This window comes from Microchirus variegatus (genome assembly GCF_963457635.1).
Source record: "Microchirus variegatus genome assembly, chromosome: 15".
Lineage (NCBI taxonomy): Eukaryota > Metazoa > Chordata > Actinopteri > Pleuronectiformes > Soleidae > Microchirus > Microchirus variegatus.
The window spans coordinates 7,408,910-7,427,644 of NC_139816.1; the positions used below are offsets into that span (position 1 = coordinate 7,408,910).

The 18,735-nt window shown below is 41.7% G+C and overlaps 1 protein-coding gene across 1 annotated transcript; it reads right to left on the reverse strand.

Annotated features, from left to right (window-relative positions):
- Positions 1-2,771: 2,771 nt before the first annotated feature.
- Positions 2,772-10,541, reverse strand: klhl40b (kelch-like family member 40b). The gene is made up of 6 exons (XM_083902026.1): positions 9,256-10,541; positions 8,948-9,108; positions 8,740-8,847; positions 8,090-8,275; positions 7,864-8,016; positions 2,772-6,635 (listed from the first exon to the last, which is right to left on the reverse strand). Exons 1-6 carry the CDS (start codon positions 10,381-10,383, stop codon positions 6,524-6,526), a joined length of 1,848 nt encoding a protein of 615 aa, XP_083758152.1. The 5' UTR covers positions 10,384-10,541; the 3' UTR covers positions 2,772-6,523.
- Between the last annotated feature and the right edge of the window lie 8,194 nt (positions 10,542-18,735).

Below are 18,735 nucleotides of genomic sequence, written 5' to 3' on the forward strand. Positions count from 1 at the left end.
GAAATCCAGATCTATATTCAGCTAAATACGAGCTTCCCTAAATCAGGAGAGACTTTCTTTTTTAAATTCTTTTTGTTGTTGCTTACATTAAGCAAATATCCTCCACTCCTGTCAACGTGGCACTTTTTTTTTATTTCTGTGACCTAATGTACTTACGTAACCTACAGTATATGTGTAGGTTTCCTTCTGATGTAAAAATGTTAACTTACTGCTAATTCCCAACACCATAGTGATGATAATAATAATAATAATAATATTCACAAACTCTGCTAATGAAGCTCATTAAGTGTGCACATCTCCTTATTAACATAATAATAACATTATATTCCAATCTTAAAGAGCACTGACGTTGGCTGTGATTACATGGAACGGCAATAATCTGATTAAGACAACAAATCACTGCCATGTAAATAGCATGTTACCTTAAAAATTCATTCAAAATTCATTTAAAATAAGCAGAAAAGTCAATTATTTTTAACTAGTTCTGGGCGCGTTAGCGGCGGTTAATGGCGTCAACGTTAACGCACGTTAAAGCATGACACGTTTCGTCATGTTTACGTGACTCCCGATTGTTGAAATGAGTCTCTAAGGTAACGCTAAACTTTAAAAACAGAGGCACACATACGCAGTACACGGGTACGCTGGTTATTTGTAGCGCTGCTCTTTTTGTTTAATAAACAGACAGTTCCAGTTCGACTGTAGATGCGCTAGCGACGCTAAAGGCGCTAATGCAGCTAACGACGCTAACTGGTAAACGGTGCCTGGACTCCGGTATCGCGGCACGCAAACGTGACGTCACGCGCGTCTTTTTCCGGTCAGTCGTCATGGAAACGCGTCATGCGTTAACGTGTGTTAACCTAGTGCTTCAGCACTATTTTTAACCTAGTTAAGTCGTCATCAGACGAAGATCTGTTAACGCGAATATGGATGAAAAATTATAACACACAGTTTGAATAATGTCTTTTTTCAGAATTAGGTTAATATACTTTATTGGCTTCCATGTAAACGTTGTCATTGATTACTTTTGGCACAGCGGAGCTCGCCACTTAAAATTAAAGGGCTCTTAACCGTCGCTATCGCTCGTCGTCCGTGATCTGTAGACGTTAACTAAAAAGTTAAGGGCAACAAAATCGTGTCTCTATGTGCACTTTTGACAAGTGATTGTCACAAATCTATCGGCGTATAAATAAGGAAGTTTCAAAGGAACAATTAATGATGTTAGGAAATGTGCTTATTTGCTTTCTTGCAGAGAGAGATTACACCACACGGTTTATACGATTCTCATACTTGTCCATTAATTATGAGGACACAGATTAGATTAGTTTATAAAGACAGGAAACAGCTGGTTGACTCTGTCTGAACCTGGAATATATAAGCTACAATATCTCCTCAAGCTATTTGCTATCATGGTACAGCTTTTCTGTCGATCTGTGAAAAACAAAAGCCTTTTGACAAAGTTTCCAGTCTGCTTGTTCAGCTGGAAACAATGACCTGGTTCTCTTTACGTGTATTTTTTATTAAGGCCTGAAACCTGGTGCAAAATGGCTCAGTAGTACCCCCCTAAGGTGAATAGCAGTAGGACAAAGCCGAATCTAAGTTGCACCAAATTTCACGAAACTTGGTGGAAACATGTCAAAGCCCAAGACGAACAAAAAAGTCTATTGGCACCATGGCCAAAACTCAAAAGGAAGTCAGCCATTTTGAATTTGGTGTCCAACCGTCGTAATTTTAGCTAATTTTGACCATTCGCCGCAAAACAGGAAGTGCCCTGTAATTTACAAAACTTACATATGTGGAACAAGAGACCTGGCCAGAAATCATCAGCACATGAGAACTAAGTCAATGACTTAGTGCCACCTGTTTGCAGAACAGCAGTTGCGAGGGCTTTTTGACCCTTTTGTTTTCTGAATGGATTAACCCGTCTGTTACCGTCCAATAACAGACCAGCGAGTCACATGTTTGCGACGTCAGCTTCTCAGTACCATAATTCCTAAACAGCCATAAAATAAATCCAGACGGCCTGATTATCATGATGGTCATTTTTTGTTGTTGTTGTCGTTTTGTCAATCTTTGTCCATGCAATTATGCTAAGCTATTTAACGAGCTGCTAGCCGTATCTCACATTAAACGGATACTCGACTCTCGACAAGAAAGCAAAAAGAGGCATTTAAAACTTTAAAATGTCAAACTACTTTTCAAAACCTGACATTTTTTAAAATCCTTATTCGGAAAAGACTTTGTGCACTATCGATGCACTCCTGCTCACTTTATCTCTAGCTAGCCTACCTTTTCGTGTAGCATTAACCTGTAAATATTGTTGAAATGTGTTTCTATCTTGTGATGAATTCCTAATGTTTACATTGGAGAATCAGTTGAATGTGCCCCCCCCCCGCCCCCCCCCATGTGTGTGTGTGCGTGTTTTGGCTGATGCGAACAAAATTTGGAAAAATTGTGGATTGTAAATAAGCCATTCATTGTTTTTATTTAACTCGACATTTAAGCACCTTATATATATTATTATTACAGCTCATCCCCATGTACTTCTTAAACTGCCGTGGTTAAATGGATCGGGCCACATCGGATAATATTTGACAATGGTACGTTTGTCGTTTTCCTCATGTGTCAAACACATGTTGTGTATTTTTGATTTGCTGCTTCTTCTTCTTTTTTTATTTGTTTCCCAGGGTCCAGTCAAACTGCCCTTTAAACGACAAGTCTGCAGCTGTTGAAATTGCTGTATGCGATGAATCTAATTTAGCCTTACCAGAGAGTCGGCTTCAAGGTCAGTGATGATCAAGCTGCAGTTTATGAGAGGAACCGTAACTGTCGACAGTTTATACCCATCTAAGGGTTTGGTCTTGTTACACTCACATAAAAGCTGCTGCTCTTGTGTGGCAAATTCAGAATTCTCGTTGGAAATGATGATAAATTACGGCTGAAATAACCCACTTTTTTTTTTACCACCTAATTGTCGTGAGAAGCACTCGCCCAAGAGACGATACTGAAATACTGTGGTAATGGTATGTTTGCCTTATGCTTGGAGGGATTTTAATGTTTTTTTTTTTTTTTTTAAATGTCTGACCGATGTAGCTGACGTAAAAGAGAAGGGATAGTAGTTCGTACTACTGATATATGCACTTTGATCGCCACACTAGCCCGTAACGGGGACATGTATGAAGATACGAGATTTAGAAAGCAGTTTGAGTCACGTCATTTTAAAGCTCCCATAGAACGGAAGTACCAAAGCTATTTTCAAACACTGTTAAAACAATGTTTTGATAATGAGTAGCAGCAACGAAACTTGGTGGAAACATGTCAAAGCCCAAGACAAACAAAAAAGTCTATTGGCACCATGGCCAAAACTCAACAGGAAGTCGGCCATTTTGAATTTGGTGTCCAACTGCCATAATTTTATCTAATTTTGACCATTCGCCGCAAAACAGGAAGTGCCCTGTAATTTTGCCGGACATTGATCAATCGGCTAGAAACTTCATACGTGACACAACAGACCGACCCTGAACGAGTCTACCTACGTAAACTTAACAGGAAGTCAGCCATTTTGAATTTAGCCGCCGTTTTGCCAGTAAACAGGAAGAGGCCTGCGAATTATGTTGTACATTGACCGATCTGCACAAAACTAAGTCAAGGGCTCTTTGACCCTTTTGTTTTCTGAATGGATTAACCCGTCTGTTACCGTCCAATCACAGACCAGCCTGAGATTTCAGTCTGAAACAGCGCGACTGACGAGAGCTTCAGTGAGGAGAGATTTCTATCGACTCGTTTCCAGCAATTAGGAGGTTTTTGACCATAAAAACAAGTTAATGTATGTAAGTAGACCTAAATAACTTACATATGTGCGATAGGACCACTCTATGGGGGCTTTAAATTAAAATGTATGCTTAGAAATTGGGGATTTCTCTCTGTATTGTTTGTCTCAGAAGTCACGGGTTAGTACAGTACGTGGCTGACCGAGACCTCACCTGTGCTTTGTTTCCTAGAATAACTTTTAGCGGATCATTTTGCTGCTGGTGTAACAACATCCTGTTCTCTGGGGACAAACTCTGAGGCGCTGAGCAGTTATGTTACTCCGCGCTGCTAAACTAGTGTACCTGCCTTTTTTGCACAGTGCTCCTCTTTTAATAAGTATTTGTGACTCCTCCTCCTCCCCCGAGGGTGCGTTCAGTGCATCTGTTTCTGCTCGATTTGCTCCCCGATCGCGGCCGTAATTACGAGGGAAAACTTTGGTCTGACCAGTTTGCTCCGACAATTTGAGACTGTTACGTTTCACGCTACGAGACAATGTGCTATTGTGTTGGTTTGCCAAAAAGGAAAAAGAAAGAAAGAAAAGCACAATTATTGTGTGCACTTTATAATTCAGCTGGTTATTATACACGAGTATTGACTCGCTCGTGGTAGTGGGTTATAAAAAGTGATAGAAAAATGAATTTTGTTGCTGGTATTTGAAAGAGAAACCTCGGTTTGTTTAATACTGCAAAAAAGTAGCTGATCGGGCGAACGTTACACTGCGATATTTCTAATTCATGCACTTCCAGACCAAATGATGCAGTATTAATCAGCTGCTCTTTTGACGAGTCAAACAAACATTTTGGATTTCACTGACAATAAGCTGATAATACACTTTTGATGACACAGATAAGATTAGTTTAGGAAACAGCTGGTCTGAACCTGGAGCTACCTGGTTCTCTTTAGTTGTATTTTTTATTCGAGGCTGACATCTGGTGCAAAATGGCTCAGTAGTGCCTCCCTAAGGTGAAACGCGGTAGGGCAAAGCCGAAACTAAGTTGCACCAAATTTCACGAAACTTGATGGAAACATGTCAAAGCCCAAGACAAACAAAAACGTCAATTGGCCATATTGACCATGGCCAAAACTCAACAGGAAGTCAGCCATTTTGAATTTGGTTTCCAACCCTCGTAATTTTAGAAAATTTCGCCGCAAAACAGGAAGTGCCCTGTAAAAACACACTTTTTATAAGATGTATCTTACAAAATTGGTATATGACAAATGTATTAGTCCAAATCTACCCTTAAAAGCAACAAATATAAATGTTAATCCTGTGTTTTGGACACATTTGTGAACCCAAATCCACCCCCAGTAAACACTATATTCAGTGTTATAAAGTTGACTTATAAAGTCAAATAAAAGGACATTTCTGCGTGGCATTTAGGCGTCCTGCATTCTAGGCAGGCAGAGTTTTATGTCTTTTAATTAGCCAAAGTCTCCTAGCAGCCAAAGGCTTGTATTAGATTAGACAAAGGTGGACCTCGTCTCCATCTTAAAACCAGGGGGTTTTGGTGATTAAGTGGGTGCCGAGACAGCAACTGTGCATTTTATACTGTGCCCCAAAAAGAGAAAAAAAAGCAAGTTGTTTCCAACTAGATTTGTGTTTGTGGGATTTGCTTTAGTTGGGTTTTTTTTTTTATTATTCTGGAGCCTTAAAGAGGGAATGACTCTGAATATCATGACTTAAGTTTCAGAGAGAAATGATTCATGTAAAGAATGTGAAAGACTGTTTTTTATGTTCACTGTGTTTCACTGTAAATGTACGACGCCACCAAACCTTGACAAAGTGAACAAAAGGTGTTTGTTAATTCAATTGTTATTGGATGGAGTGTAAAAAAGAAGAGCTTTGAACATGTTGTTTACACAGTCGTCTAATTTACCTGGAGTAAATAAGGATAAGCGGAGCATACCCTTATCTAGAGAGGGGTAATAACATTTAACTTCATTTAATTAACCGCTAAAGTAAAAGTGGAACGCTCTGCTCTTTTTACACTCCATTTAAATAATGATTATCCTGTTAGTTTTTGACGAATCTAAATTATTTGACCATACATTTTTTCCAAAGTTGACAAAAGAAAATGTTTTTTCTCGCCTTTTTAAAGGTAAATTCTAACCGTATTATCCACGTAACCCGCTGCATTTCCCCCCCCATACATACTCTTACTCATTTTACACTTGTGTTTAATAAAGACGTCATAATGTGTGTTTTATAATGTACAAGCACTATGTCTTAGTTAACTCTGGTGTACAAAGGCGGTAGTTTGTCGAGTTCAGCTGTATTAAAAATAACAATAATAATAACAATAAAAATAACAGTGCAAGGACAATAGTGTCTAGAGGTGCTAATAACATTAGACTGTATTTTCCCTGTCTTTTAATTGTACTATTGACTCGTGTCTACCATCTGTAACACAGCAGAGCATAATAATAAAAACAACATTTCAATATTAAACAGTATAGATATATTATTGCACATGCAGGCGTGTGTTTGTGTTCTTGTATCTGCGTTTCATTATGACTTTGCTGCCACCTGTTGGAGGATGCACGCCGTACATGTTTATGGTGTTAAATACGTACATTTTATTTCATTTAGTGCAAAAAAAAAGAAAGACTGCATATTGTTTACAATTTTACAAATTAATCAATCTCTGAAATATATATAAAAATGTTTTTGGCTTCAGATTAACACGTAATTAGTCAAACATACAAGCTGGTGGTTTCACATCTTGGTGAGACGCAGGGTGTTGAGGCGGACCCCCAGGATCGTGGCCCCTGAAGCGTACTGGATGTCTCTGAGGATGCCGTCCCACTTCTGCTCGGACTCGTTATACCTGACATTAAAGTGGACAGAAAAAGATTTTGTCATATTAAAAAAAGCCAAATTAGGACTAATATACATACATTCCTGTCGATTCAAACTCTTTTTGTTGTTGTCTGTTGTTTGCTGCCCATGGGGATGAGATTATAAAAACCTACTAAACTGTTGATTTTTTTTCTTAAATGAGTTTGAAACATGCATTAATTGCTTTAGTTCTCAGTCATAATGCAATTGTATAACCTGTGGAGAGATGATCAGTTAAAAAGATTAGTTAATAATATAAACACATCCTCCGTGAGGCTTAAACACTGTCTGATCAAGAGGGAAATCACATTTTTCTATGGAGAGTGTTTGTCTGTTTGAATTGATGTATTTTGAACAGAAAAGGAGAACAAACAACGCTCAAAAAGGAGCCGGAAGAAATGTATACTCACTATTCTACTATTAAGTAAACAAATCTCCACCATCACGATATTTACAATGACTGAATATAACCTCTTTAAATGCTCCGTCCATACATTATGTGTAAAGTTCTCTCTAGTCCTTTAAAACATTGCTTGTTTTATTAATCATTTGTGCCATTTTACCATTTAACCAGATCACAACATTTCAGTGTGTCTGCTCCCGAAAGTGTGCACAAGATTAATTTGTTGTTGCATATGCGAGATTAAAAAACAACAACAACCAAAACACTTTCCTGGATTTAAGGGGCTCGGTTAAGTTGTTTGAGCTGCTTTTAAGAAGAAAAAAAAATGGTGACATAGCTGGATTTGTGTTGAAGTCGAGCTGGTGATTTTTCTGTTTGAGATATTAAACTAAAATCACCCTCTAAACCACTTGGATCATGGTAGTTTGCCATGACCCAAATCCTAATATAAGATGTGACAAGAGCAACTCATTTACAGCCATATATCTAACATCTAATGTCCTTTTAAATTGCTAAACAACCCTCAGGCCTCCTTATGAACATTTTTGTCCTTTTGGATAAATGTTCCCTCTTTAACTGGCCATCATTTTGTCTTTTTGTGTGACGTCCATTTGGACTTCAGAGAGCGTAGTGAATTAAAGTGAAGCCTGAGGCGTGAACCTGAACGTCGGGCGATCTCCTGCGACTCAGTGCACTGATGATGTTCACTGAGTGCATTATTGTCCGCCGTGAAAGAGCTGAGCGTCGACTTGTATGTGTGTGTGTGTGTGTGTGTGTGTGTGTGTGTGTGTGTGTGTGTGTGACCCCCCTTTACCTCCAGACATCGTTCATCTCTTTGGGGACAAATTCACTCTCGCTGTCCTCCAAGGGAAACATGGCGAAGCCTCCCAAAGCGTAGAGACGACCGACTGAAGACACCAGGTTCAGAGAGCTCCGCTCCTGAGGGAACACGGTGAAGTCTGACCACCTGAAGGAATGGAAAAACACGTACGAGTCGGGTAGATCTGATGTTCCTGGAAGCAGAAAGGTGATGGACTCACTTGTTGCTCGCGATATCGTACACCTCCACAGAGTCCGTCAGGCCGTCGTCGGTGACCCCTGCTGCCACGTAGATGTTGTTATTATGAACGGTGGCGCCAAATAAGGAGCGTGCGGTCTTCATGGGCGGAAGCTCCTTCCACTCAAATCTCTTGGCGTCGTACGAGCACATCTTCATCAGACAGCTCCTGTTGGTGAGGGCGACACGTCAGGTTGACCTTCGTCAACACTCAACATTAATTACGCCCAGCAAATTACATTTCTAGAGCGTTTTTCTAGACCCCCAAAGCGCTTCACAAATGACCCATTATTAATTAACACATTCTCTCTGGTGTTGGTAAGCTACGTGTAGCCACAGATGCTCTGGAGCAGACTGACGGAGGCGTGGCTGCCAATGTGCCTCCGACCACCACGATCATTCATACATGCATTCATCTATTGCATGTTTTTTCGAATTCTGGGAAGAAGCCGGAGATCCCGGAGAAAACCCACGCACACATGGGGAAAACGTGCAAACTCCTTGCAGAAAGGCCCTTGTTCCAACCGGGGCTCGAAATCGTTCCAACCGGGGTTTGAACCCAGGAATTCGGGTCTTCTTGCGGCAAAGGCGCCAACCGTGGGCCCATGTTTTTCATCATGCTTTCATGCTTACTTGTTGTCCCCCTTTCCTCCAATCACGTAGACGATATTGTTGTGGGATATCGTTGCGTGTCCGTAGACTGGATAAGGGATTGGTTCCGATTCACCCCATTTAAACGATCTGTAAAAATGGAATTCATTCAGGATAACAGTCCTAACAACAACAACAACAACAACAGTGTATTGTTAACGCCAAGGTTTGACGTCAATCCCTCGCTCACTGTCGATCATAGATCAGAACTGAGTCCAGTGTGTGCTCCTGATCCTTCAGCTCCTTCCCGCCCATCACAAAGATGGAGTTCTCTGCCTCTGCCAGCCCGAACAGGAAGCGAGGAGACGGGACGGGCGGCATGCCCAGCCAATCGGCACTGACTGGGTCGTACTGAGGGCACAGGAGTCAGACATAATTGAACTCTTAAAACATTCATCTATGTGCTTTTCTTAAAATAGAAGTTCATATGACTCGGTATGGATTTGTTTGAGTTAGGTTCCTCCCAAAAACTACAGTTACATCAACAAGTACTCGTACCTGCAGGAAGTAGGAGCACAGCGGATCCTCCTTGTTCTGCTCATCGAAGAATAATCCCCCCGCCACGAAGATCTGGTTCTCCTTGGTGACCAGGCTGGTGTGGTTCTTGGGCACCTGGTTGGAAAGCGACGCCACAAAGCAGTCGTTCTCCGACGGGTCGTAGGCCACGGACCCCGTGTCGTTCACCATCAGTATCAAATCCTTGGCGAACATGCCAAATCTCAGGTTATCGTTCAGAATGCTCGGGAGAAGACCTTCCTCCTCCTCTTGTTCTTTATCCTCTGCCTCGCCGTCTTTCTCTGCTCCACCACTTTCCTTCTTGCTTTTTTTAACCTCAGGCATCTTCCCAGCCTGAGCATCTTTAACCAGCTGGAGTTTCTCCTGTAACTCGGGGTTGGAGGAGATCACTTTGTGTTTCTCCACCTTCTCCTTCAGGTAATTCTCACTGACCAGACGCAAACGAACGCAGTCCAGCAAACCCGGCAGCTCCTTCTCTCTGTTCTCCGCGTCCCGGGACACCCAGTTCATCAGAGCTTCGAACACGACCTCCTCTTTCTCCACGTTGAGGTTGTCGTTGGTTAAAATGGCCGCCAGCTCACTGGGGAGCAGCTGGAGGAAGTCCTCGTCTCTGGAGATGAGCTGGAATCGCTCGCAGGCGAAGTTTCTGGCAGAGACGGCCAACCTGGGACAGTCCAGCATCAGGCCGAGTCTGAAGACGGCCAGACAGTTACTGAGGCTCAGGCGCTTTTGAAGGAAAGAGACGCAGACGGTGAAAATGGACGGGATCTGGTACATGTTAGCCACTGCAAAGATGTCCTGGACGTTTTGCTCTGTGACGTTGATTTTGGAGGTGTACAGGTACTTGAGGATCAGCCCCATGACCCCCGGCTCCACGTCCTCCAGGACGATCTCTCTCTTCTTGCTTTCGTCGAGGTCTGACAGGAAGATGGCGCGGAAGTACGCACTGCAGGCGCACAGCACCAGCCGGTGGCAGGGGAACTCCTTGTCTTTGATCTTCAGCACACAGTCAACCAGCTTGTCATTCTCCAGTAGGTCATACAGACCGTCCTGGAGCAGCGTCTGCTGGTAGATCCTCGGCTCGTCCATGGAGTTCGTAGGCAAAGCCATATTTACTGGCAGGCGAGTGTGGAGAGCCTTTAAGGGGCTGCAAACCAACAGAACAAAGTGGATCTTCCGTGTAGCACTAGTTCTGGTTTCTAGCCTGGAAAGAGGATTTAGAGTCAGAGTCAGTCTGCTACTATCTGACACTGACTCAACCTGAGGGCAGCCCCATTCCCTCAGCTGTCCAGATTCTTCATCTGAGCTCCAACTGCTGGGTTATTTATAGCTCTAGTGCTCTGTGTAAAGCTATGGGCTTCTCTCTGGGACATGAAATACAATATCCATGATTCAGTCTCCCTGTCCCACCCACCCACCCACCCACGCTCAGACAGCTGACACATGCTTGGAAGTGGAGGGTGACGTGTGTGGTGGTCCAGCTGGCTGCAATATGCAATGTCACCACCAGAGAGCATTAAAGGCCTCACACCAAACTATTCATTTCCTCTGGAAGTTGTTGCTCCTCTCTACTACTACCAACACCACTAAAAAAAAGGATTCATGATTATTTTATTCAAATGGTTTTATTGTTTTTCTCCCAAAACAAGAAAGTACAGTAAAGAGAGGATAAAGCAGTTTCATGTATTATCATCATTATATTTCATATGATCCATCCTTTTGCCACATATTGGCTCTGATTTATTCCTCCGATGTGGATTGTTTTTATATTTGTGGTAACATTAATAATCATGGGGAGTCCACAGAATGATAAATATACATCTGCTATGCTGTAATCATAGTGTTTCATCTGAGTATCATGTTAAAATGCAAAACAGAAATTTTAAATGTCCCATGTTTTTTCTATTTCTAAAATACACAGAATAATGTTGATCACTGTTATGATTATCTTTGTGATTATCCCACATGTGAAGACATACTATAGAATTAGATAAACAAACGTGTATGAAATCATGGAGGTAAAGGAAGGAGGAGACTGATTCACTGATTGATTAGTGACGCACAAAACACCTGACGTCTTCACGCAGGTGTTTTCAATCAGCTGATGACGCAGTTTCCTCCCCTGCTTTCTCTCCCTCGAGCCCACGTCGGTTCAGTGCCGTTGTTCTGCCGGATTTAGCGCCGATGTTTCGAAGAGAACCCGCATAATCGAGCCGAAAAACGAAAAAAAGACACGATAAAGGGGACTGCTGTTTATTTAACTACAGAAACTGTTCCTGAAGAAGGGAACTTTAAAAATAGAAATTATAACTACCGCCGCGTGACGTCAGACGCCGAAAAGTGGTCGCGTGTAGCTGTTCGTGTATGTAAAAAAAATGCTGCAAGAAGATTCAAGATGGTGACGTTGACCTGGTCCAGAATTAATATTCCTCCAGAATAGTGAGTAACTCTTGTTGTTGTTATCTTGTGACTCTGTTGGCTGAATGATATGCTGAAAACTAGCCTTAGCCCATGCTGTGCCTCATTGACGACTCAATTCTGCCTCATTGAAAGCTAATTGCTAGCTTAATTGTTTTCTCGAAATTAGCCTTGGCTCAATGTTAGCCGAGCTATCATTAATGTCAGCTCAATTTCACCTTAACGTTTGCTTATTTGCTCAATTTCAGCTTTGGCTCAATGCAATCTGAATCGTGTCTCACCGTTGGCTCAATCATGGCTTAATTTAGCTTAATTATAAGCCCAATATTAGCCTTGGCTCATTGTTCTCCATACTTTGTACCAACATAAGCACATATTTGAGCCAACAGTAGTGGAATTATTAAATAGTTGGTCTACTGTGGCTCATGGCATTTTGCAGGTAAATAATTGCGAGTAGTTTGTTCCATATACATATAACATTGATTGCTGTTTCTCAAATCTCAATGATATTCTTAATCCAAAATTTTGTTGAAATTATTGGTTGTAAGGAGTGAAGAAATTAGGAACATATTTAAGAAGGAAAAAACTTATTAAACTACCAAAACTTATTCAATTAAAGACTAAAAACTAGTTAAAATGGCCGTCATGCTGTTGACCCACCGTTCCAGTCAATGTCATTACTATTAAGGGTTTTTTCATGAGGAACATGTATTGGTTTTATTTAATGTGTTAAATGTTTTAAGGCAGGTTATGGGTTACAGTCTTATCTATATATCGCTATTTAATGTAGTGATTACAATACAATCTTCTTTTTAAAGGAACAAACTATTGCTTCCTGCTCGTGGAAGCCTGGTCGGACTCGTCCAGCTTCCCAAAGACGTGAGACGGGGTTGTTTTTTTTTTTAAAACAGGTGAGTTGGAGACATTTTACTACCTCAACCAAAACTTTAAGATGAATTATTGAACCGATATCACTAATATAATCATCAGTTTACAAACCCTATAGAATGGCTGTCAAACACGGATATGAAGCAGTGAACACATTAAGCTTATATAGAATTTGTGTTGGCAGCCATGTTTTTTGACAGTGAGTCTTTATCTCATGCTGGTTGAACCATGTCTGTACCTCCTACAGCTACATTCCAGAACACCTGAACTGGACTCAGTTTGTTGTTTCTTTGTTTTCCAGGTTGATCTTCATGAAGATCTTCAAACAGTAGGCGTTGTATATTTTAATTCTGGGTGCCCCTCTCCATAGTCCATTTGAATATGCTGAAGGCACAAAATTAGCATTATCCCCCCCCCACCCCGTTCCCAAACACACACAAAAAGACAAGATAAAAATAACAGAATGTACAAAATTAAGTGCCAGCATACAAGGTAACTGCATTTCCCCCCTCTGTGAATGAATGAAAATAATTTAAAATTCCCCCCAAAATAACACATTAATTTAGGTTTAGAGGGATGAATATGTACAAAATGGACCGTTTAAAAAAACAAACCTTTGCTCATGACCTAGCTATTGCTGCAGTTATTAAAAGTTTCCAAAATGCTGAAATGTCGAACTCAATCTAAATGTGTAGTTATGTTGAACGACCAGATGTTAAATCAGGTTTTAATGGACATTGGTGTGCAGTTGACGTAAGATGGTAGGAATCCAAAACTGGATGTTATGCCTTGTCTTGTCCACTGTAACAAAGTGTAGGCTTCGATCGTTCTTTAAAATATGGCTGCCCTAAACTGTTAGCCCTAAACGGTGTCAGTCCAAACATTTCTTCACCTAAAAATAGATCCTGATCAAACGCAGCCTTTGTATTTCATACGTCTCATAATACATGTTGGCAATGACGGCCGCCGCACCTTCATGGCCTATTTGTATTATCATACGTCACACTTTATCGCCCATCTTGCGCATCTCATCATTTTACTTCCTAGTGGATCGACAAACATGGAGGCATTGGCAGCCACGCACCGTAAGTGTACAAACCGTTTCTTTTTCATCTTCAAGTGCAAAGGCCTTTATTTACACACTGACATATGACTTCAGTCTTGGCATGTGTCATGCCGTCTTTCTTTGTCCGTGGGAGTTAGTCAGGGTCTCAACCTAAATGATTGATTTAAAGTTGATTCATCTCAAAGCTTCTGTAAATTTCTGCAAGAAATTCTGGGACTCCAACTGACTTTAATTAAGTCCTAATTCTTGTATTCATAGATGCAACTGGCTTGCTAGGATTTTTTTGATAGGATAGCATAGGACTAGCTCTTGTGAAGTCATTAGGATGATGCTTAATCTTAATGTCTTGATTAGTTGCATGAGGAAACTGCAGTCTCCCAGGTGTGTTGGCGAACTTCCTCCTCTGATTTTGTCGCCTTGCCCTAAAGTTTCCCTCTTAACTCTTGTTGAGCTAAGCATTAAATGATTCCTCCAACTTGTCTCCAGATCTCATTTTCTCTCCCTGCAGCCTTCCAACACCCACTGCTGCTGTTGTCACATCTGCTAAAGGTAGCCGTATCCTGATTCACTGCATCTTCATGTGTTGGGTAAGATGTGTCATTAGACTACTGACAAAGTGGACACCTTAAAATGCCTGACCTAATTTACCCATATGGTTCATCAGTTTGCAAAAAATTTCATTTGACATTCAAGGGGTCAGTAACCTGACCTCTGACCTTTTGGAAAACCATGCTAAAGACCACAAGCTCTTTGCATGCATGACCCAACAGAATCAATATGAGCAACTTTATTGCTCATTTTGTAAGTCAGTCTAGATTTAATGAGCTGGTTCTCCTTCACACAACAGAACGAGGTAGATTGAGTCGACTCGTTAGATGGTAAGGCCTTTTGTCCTTCCTCTCCTCCTCCTGTGTGTGATGGAGTCTGGCCACAGATCGTGACTGACTGGCACACCATGACTGTGCAGTTTCCAAAATCAGACAAGGATCCATCTGATTTTGTGACTCAGCCTGTCATGGTATGCATTTATCTTCCTCCAAAACAACTGGAGTGAAGTGATGTTGTAGACAAAGTGAAGCATTTGGTGAAATTGTGGTTTAGCATTTTAAGGTGTCTGCTTTGTCTATGGTCTTGTGCCACATCTTGCTAAACGTATGAGAAGCTCTGAATTGTGAAACCTCTGCCTCTTGCAGATGTTACGACGACAGCAATGGGTGTTGTAAGGCTGCAGGGAGAGAAAATGATATCCGAGGATGGGAAAGTGGAATTGATTTCATGCTTGGCAAAATGAGGGTTTAAGCAGAGAAACTTTGAAGTGAGGCTACGGAATCGGAAGGAACTTTGTCTGGGCACCTGTGAGACCTGCAGTTTTTCATGCAGCCAAACAAGACATTGTGGTTAGCATCATCCCCAATGGCTAGCAACCTGCGGTTAAATGGATATGTGATTTTTGCAAAGAAATCTACAGGCCACAAGGCTCGATTATCTGATATTAAATATTGTGGTTGGAGGCAGGGGTAGTTGGGAAAACTGTCAGTGTAGAACAGCAAAGGCAGGTAGATATTGGGAGGGCGTCATCGGTGGGCCCTGGCTGGATGTGAGAAGACCTGGTGACCAGGTGAGTTACTTTTTTTAGGGTTTATTCATTTGTTTATCCTTTTTCTTGTGACTTATCGCATTCTACCTTGTTTAGATGAGGTGATATGAAGGCTACATCAGGGGTCCTAGCCATTGGATGGTATCCATCAGCGGGCCTTGGCTAGATGTGAGTTACCTGAGGGCTTTTGTCATTCGAATACCTTTTTTTTTCTTGTGACTTATCAAATTCTACCTTGTTAAGAAGAGGTGATGAAGGCTACATCAGATTCCTGCATCAGAGGACTGAGCTATTGGGGATGGCATCATCTGTGGGCCTTGGCTGGATGTGAGAAGACCTGGCGACCAGGTGAGTTACTTTAGTTTTTTTTTCATTTGATTACCTATTTTTTTGTCTTATGACTTGTCAAATTCTACCTTGTTTAGAAGAAGTGATGAAGGCTGTATCAGAGGTCCTAGCTATTGGATGGTATCCATCAGTGGGCCTTGGCTGGATGTGAGAAGACCTGGTGACCAGGTGAGTTACCTGAGGGTTTTTTGTCACATTTACTCTTTTTCTTGTGACTTATGTCATTCTCTACCTTGTTCAGAAGAGGTGATGAAGGCTGCAGCAGATTCCTGCATCAGAGGACCTAGCTATTGGATGGTATGCATCGGTGGGCACTGGCTGGATGTGAGAAGACCTGGTGACCAGGTGAGCTAACCTGAGGGTTTTTTGTCACATTTACTCTTTTTCTAGTGACTTATCACATTCTACTCTGTTTAGAGGAGGTGATGAAGGCTGCAGCAGATTCCTGCATCAGAGGACTCTGTTGGACACCAAAACCTGGAGAAGTCTCATCCTGGATGGCTGCAGTGAGGACCTTGCCCAAGGTTTTCTCTCCGTGGAGTCTCAGACTGTCTTCCTGGAGTTAGTCAGGGTCTCAACCGAAATGGATGATTTAAAATTGATTTGTCTCAGGGCTTCTTTGATTTCTGCAGGAAATTCAGGGACCTTATATGTTAATGGATTTAATTTGGTCTTTACTCTTGTACCCAAAGTTGTGACTTGGCCTATTGAGAAACTTGGGGAATTGGACTCTTGCATGATAAATGCTGTATAATATATTTAATCTGGCTTTTTTGGGCACATTTTTGATATCAACTTAGGTCTTAAACTGTGTTTTATCCATCACCAACTAAACTGAAATTCGATGTTAAGCTGACTTGTCTCGCTCTGCCAAGTTTAGTTCCTGCTAAAGACTCAAGTTGAACCTTTTTGAGTTCATAAAGCCTTTTTGCGCGTCATGTTGGGAGGCCTCCCTGCAGGGGATTTCTATCTTCCCCTGCAAAACCATGCGTTGTCTTATAGGGATACAGATATAACATGGACAGTTTCATACATGGGCTTGTCCTCACGGTGTAGGTTGCAGGTTTAGAGTGCGTTTCGGTTCTTTAGGAGGAAACAAACCTGGCAGAGAGACAACTCGGATAATTTAACTAATGGCCATATTTGATAACTTTTTCTTTTATTTAACAAATTGAAATAAAACGTGTGCCGAATTCCAGGAGTCATGATGTTGAGAAAAAAATCTGTCAGAATTTGGCTTCAGTGTTGAGGTATCCTCTTGTGGCAGGAGTGAGCAGGTAGAGTTTTTGTAAGTACTAATTTTTCATTGTTTGATTCTTGGATTTGCCTCGCGTGTCTGGAACTGAGTGGTTAACCTTGATCATGTAAAGATAAGTGGTATTTTGTTTCTTGTTTGTGAAGCTGGAAGCTGGTTGACATTATAGGACTTTCTGGGTTGCCCAAAGTGGGGTTTTTGATAGGGTGGCCACTTGATTCCACAGTGTAGGCAGCTTGTGAAGTCATTAGGATGATGCTTAATCTTAATGTCTTGATTGGTTGCATGAAGAAACTGCCATCTCCCAGGTGTGTTGGCGAACTTCCTCCTCTGACTTTGTCGCCTTTCCCTAAAGTTTCCCTCTTAACTCTTGTTGAGCTCAGCATTAAATGATTCCTCCAACTTGTCTCCAGATCTCATTTTCTCTCCCTGCAGCCTTCCAACACCCACTGCTGCTGTTGTCACGTCTGCTAAAGGTAGCTGTATCCTGATTCACTGCATCTTCATGTGTTGGGTAAGATGTGTCATTAGACTACTGACAAAGTGGACACCTTAAAATGCCTGACCTAATTTACCTAAATGGTTCATCAGTTTGCAAAAAATTTAATTTGACATTCAAGGGGTCAGTAACCTGACCTCTGACCTTTTGGGAAACCAGGCTAAAGACCTCAAGCTCAATGCATCAATTTGAGCAACTTTATTGCTCATTTTGTAAGTCAGTCTAGATTTAATGAGCTGGTTCTCCTTCACACAACAGAACGAGGTAGATTGAGTCGACTCGTTAGATGGTAAGGCCTTTTGTCCTTCCTCTCCTCCTCCTGTGTGTGATGGAGTCTGGCCACAGATCGTGACTGACTGGCACACCATGACTGTGCAGTTTCCAAAATCAGACAAGGATCCATCTGATTTTGTGACTCGGCCTGTCATGGTATGCATTTATCTTCTTCCAAAACAACTGGAGTGAAGCGATATAAACAAAGTGAAGCATTTGGTGAAATTGTGGTTGAGCATTTTAAGGGGTCTGCTTTGTCTATGGTCTCGTGCCACATCTTGCTAAACTCATGAGAAGCTCCGAATTGTGAAACCTCTGCCTCTTGCAGATGTTACGACAGCAATGGGTGTTGTAAGGCTGCAGGGAGAGAAAATGAGATCGGAGAACAGGAAATTGGAATTGAGTTCATGCTTGGCAAAATGAGGGTTTAAGCAGAGAAACTTTGAAGTGAGGCTACGGAATCGGAAGGAACTTTGTCTGGGCACCTGAGAGACCTGCAGTTTTTCATGCAGCCAACCAAGACATTGTGGTTAGCAACCTGAGGCAGTCAATATCTGTTTTTGTAAAGAAATCTACAGGATGTGAGGCATGGTTTTCTGATAGTAAGTTGTGGTTGGAGGCAGGGGGTAGCTTGTCAAACTGTCAGTGTAGAACAGGAAAAGCAGGTAGAGAATGGGACCCTGACTGGATGTGAGAAGACCTTTAACCAGGTGAGTTACCTGAGGGTTTTTGTCACTCGTTTACCTTTTCTGAATTGTGATTTATCAAATTCTCCCGTGTTTTGAAGAGGTGACGAAGGCTGCGTCGGAGGACTCGTTGTTGGACACCACAACCTGGAGAATTCCCGTCATGGATCGCTGCTGTGAGGACCTTGCCCAAGGTGGACCGACCCTTCTACGAGGACTCCTTTGCCACAGGATGTCTTCAGGTACGTTCTTTCAGCTGGTACTCACTTTTGTTTAATCCACATTTACTGTACTGTTAAGTGTGCTAACATTATTTTTATTTTTTTTTCCAGATGTTGGACCTTAAGGACCAGAGCCTACCAAACTGTACACATGCCTCAATGGCTGCCCAACAGGACATGGTCACAGATCCAGTTAAGAGATTGTTCTTTA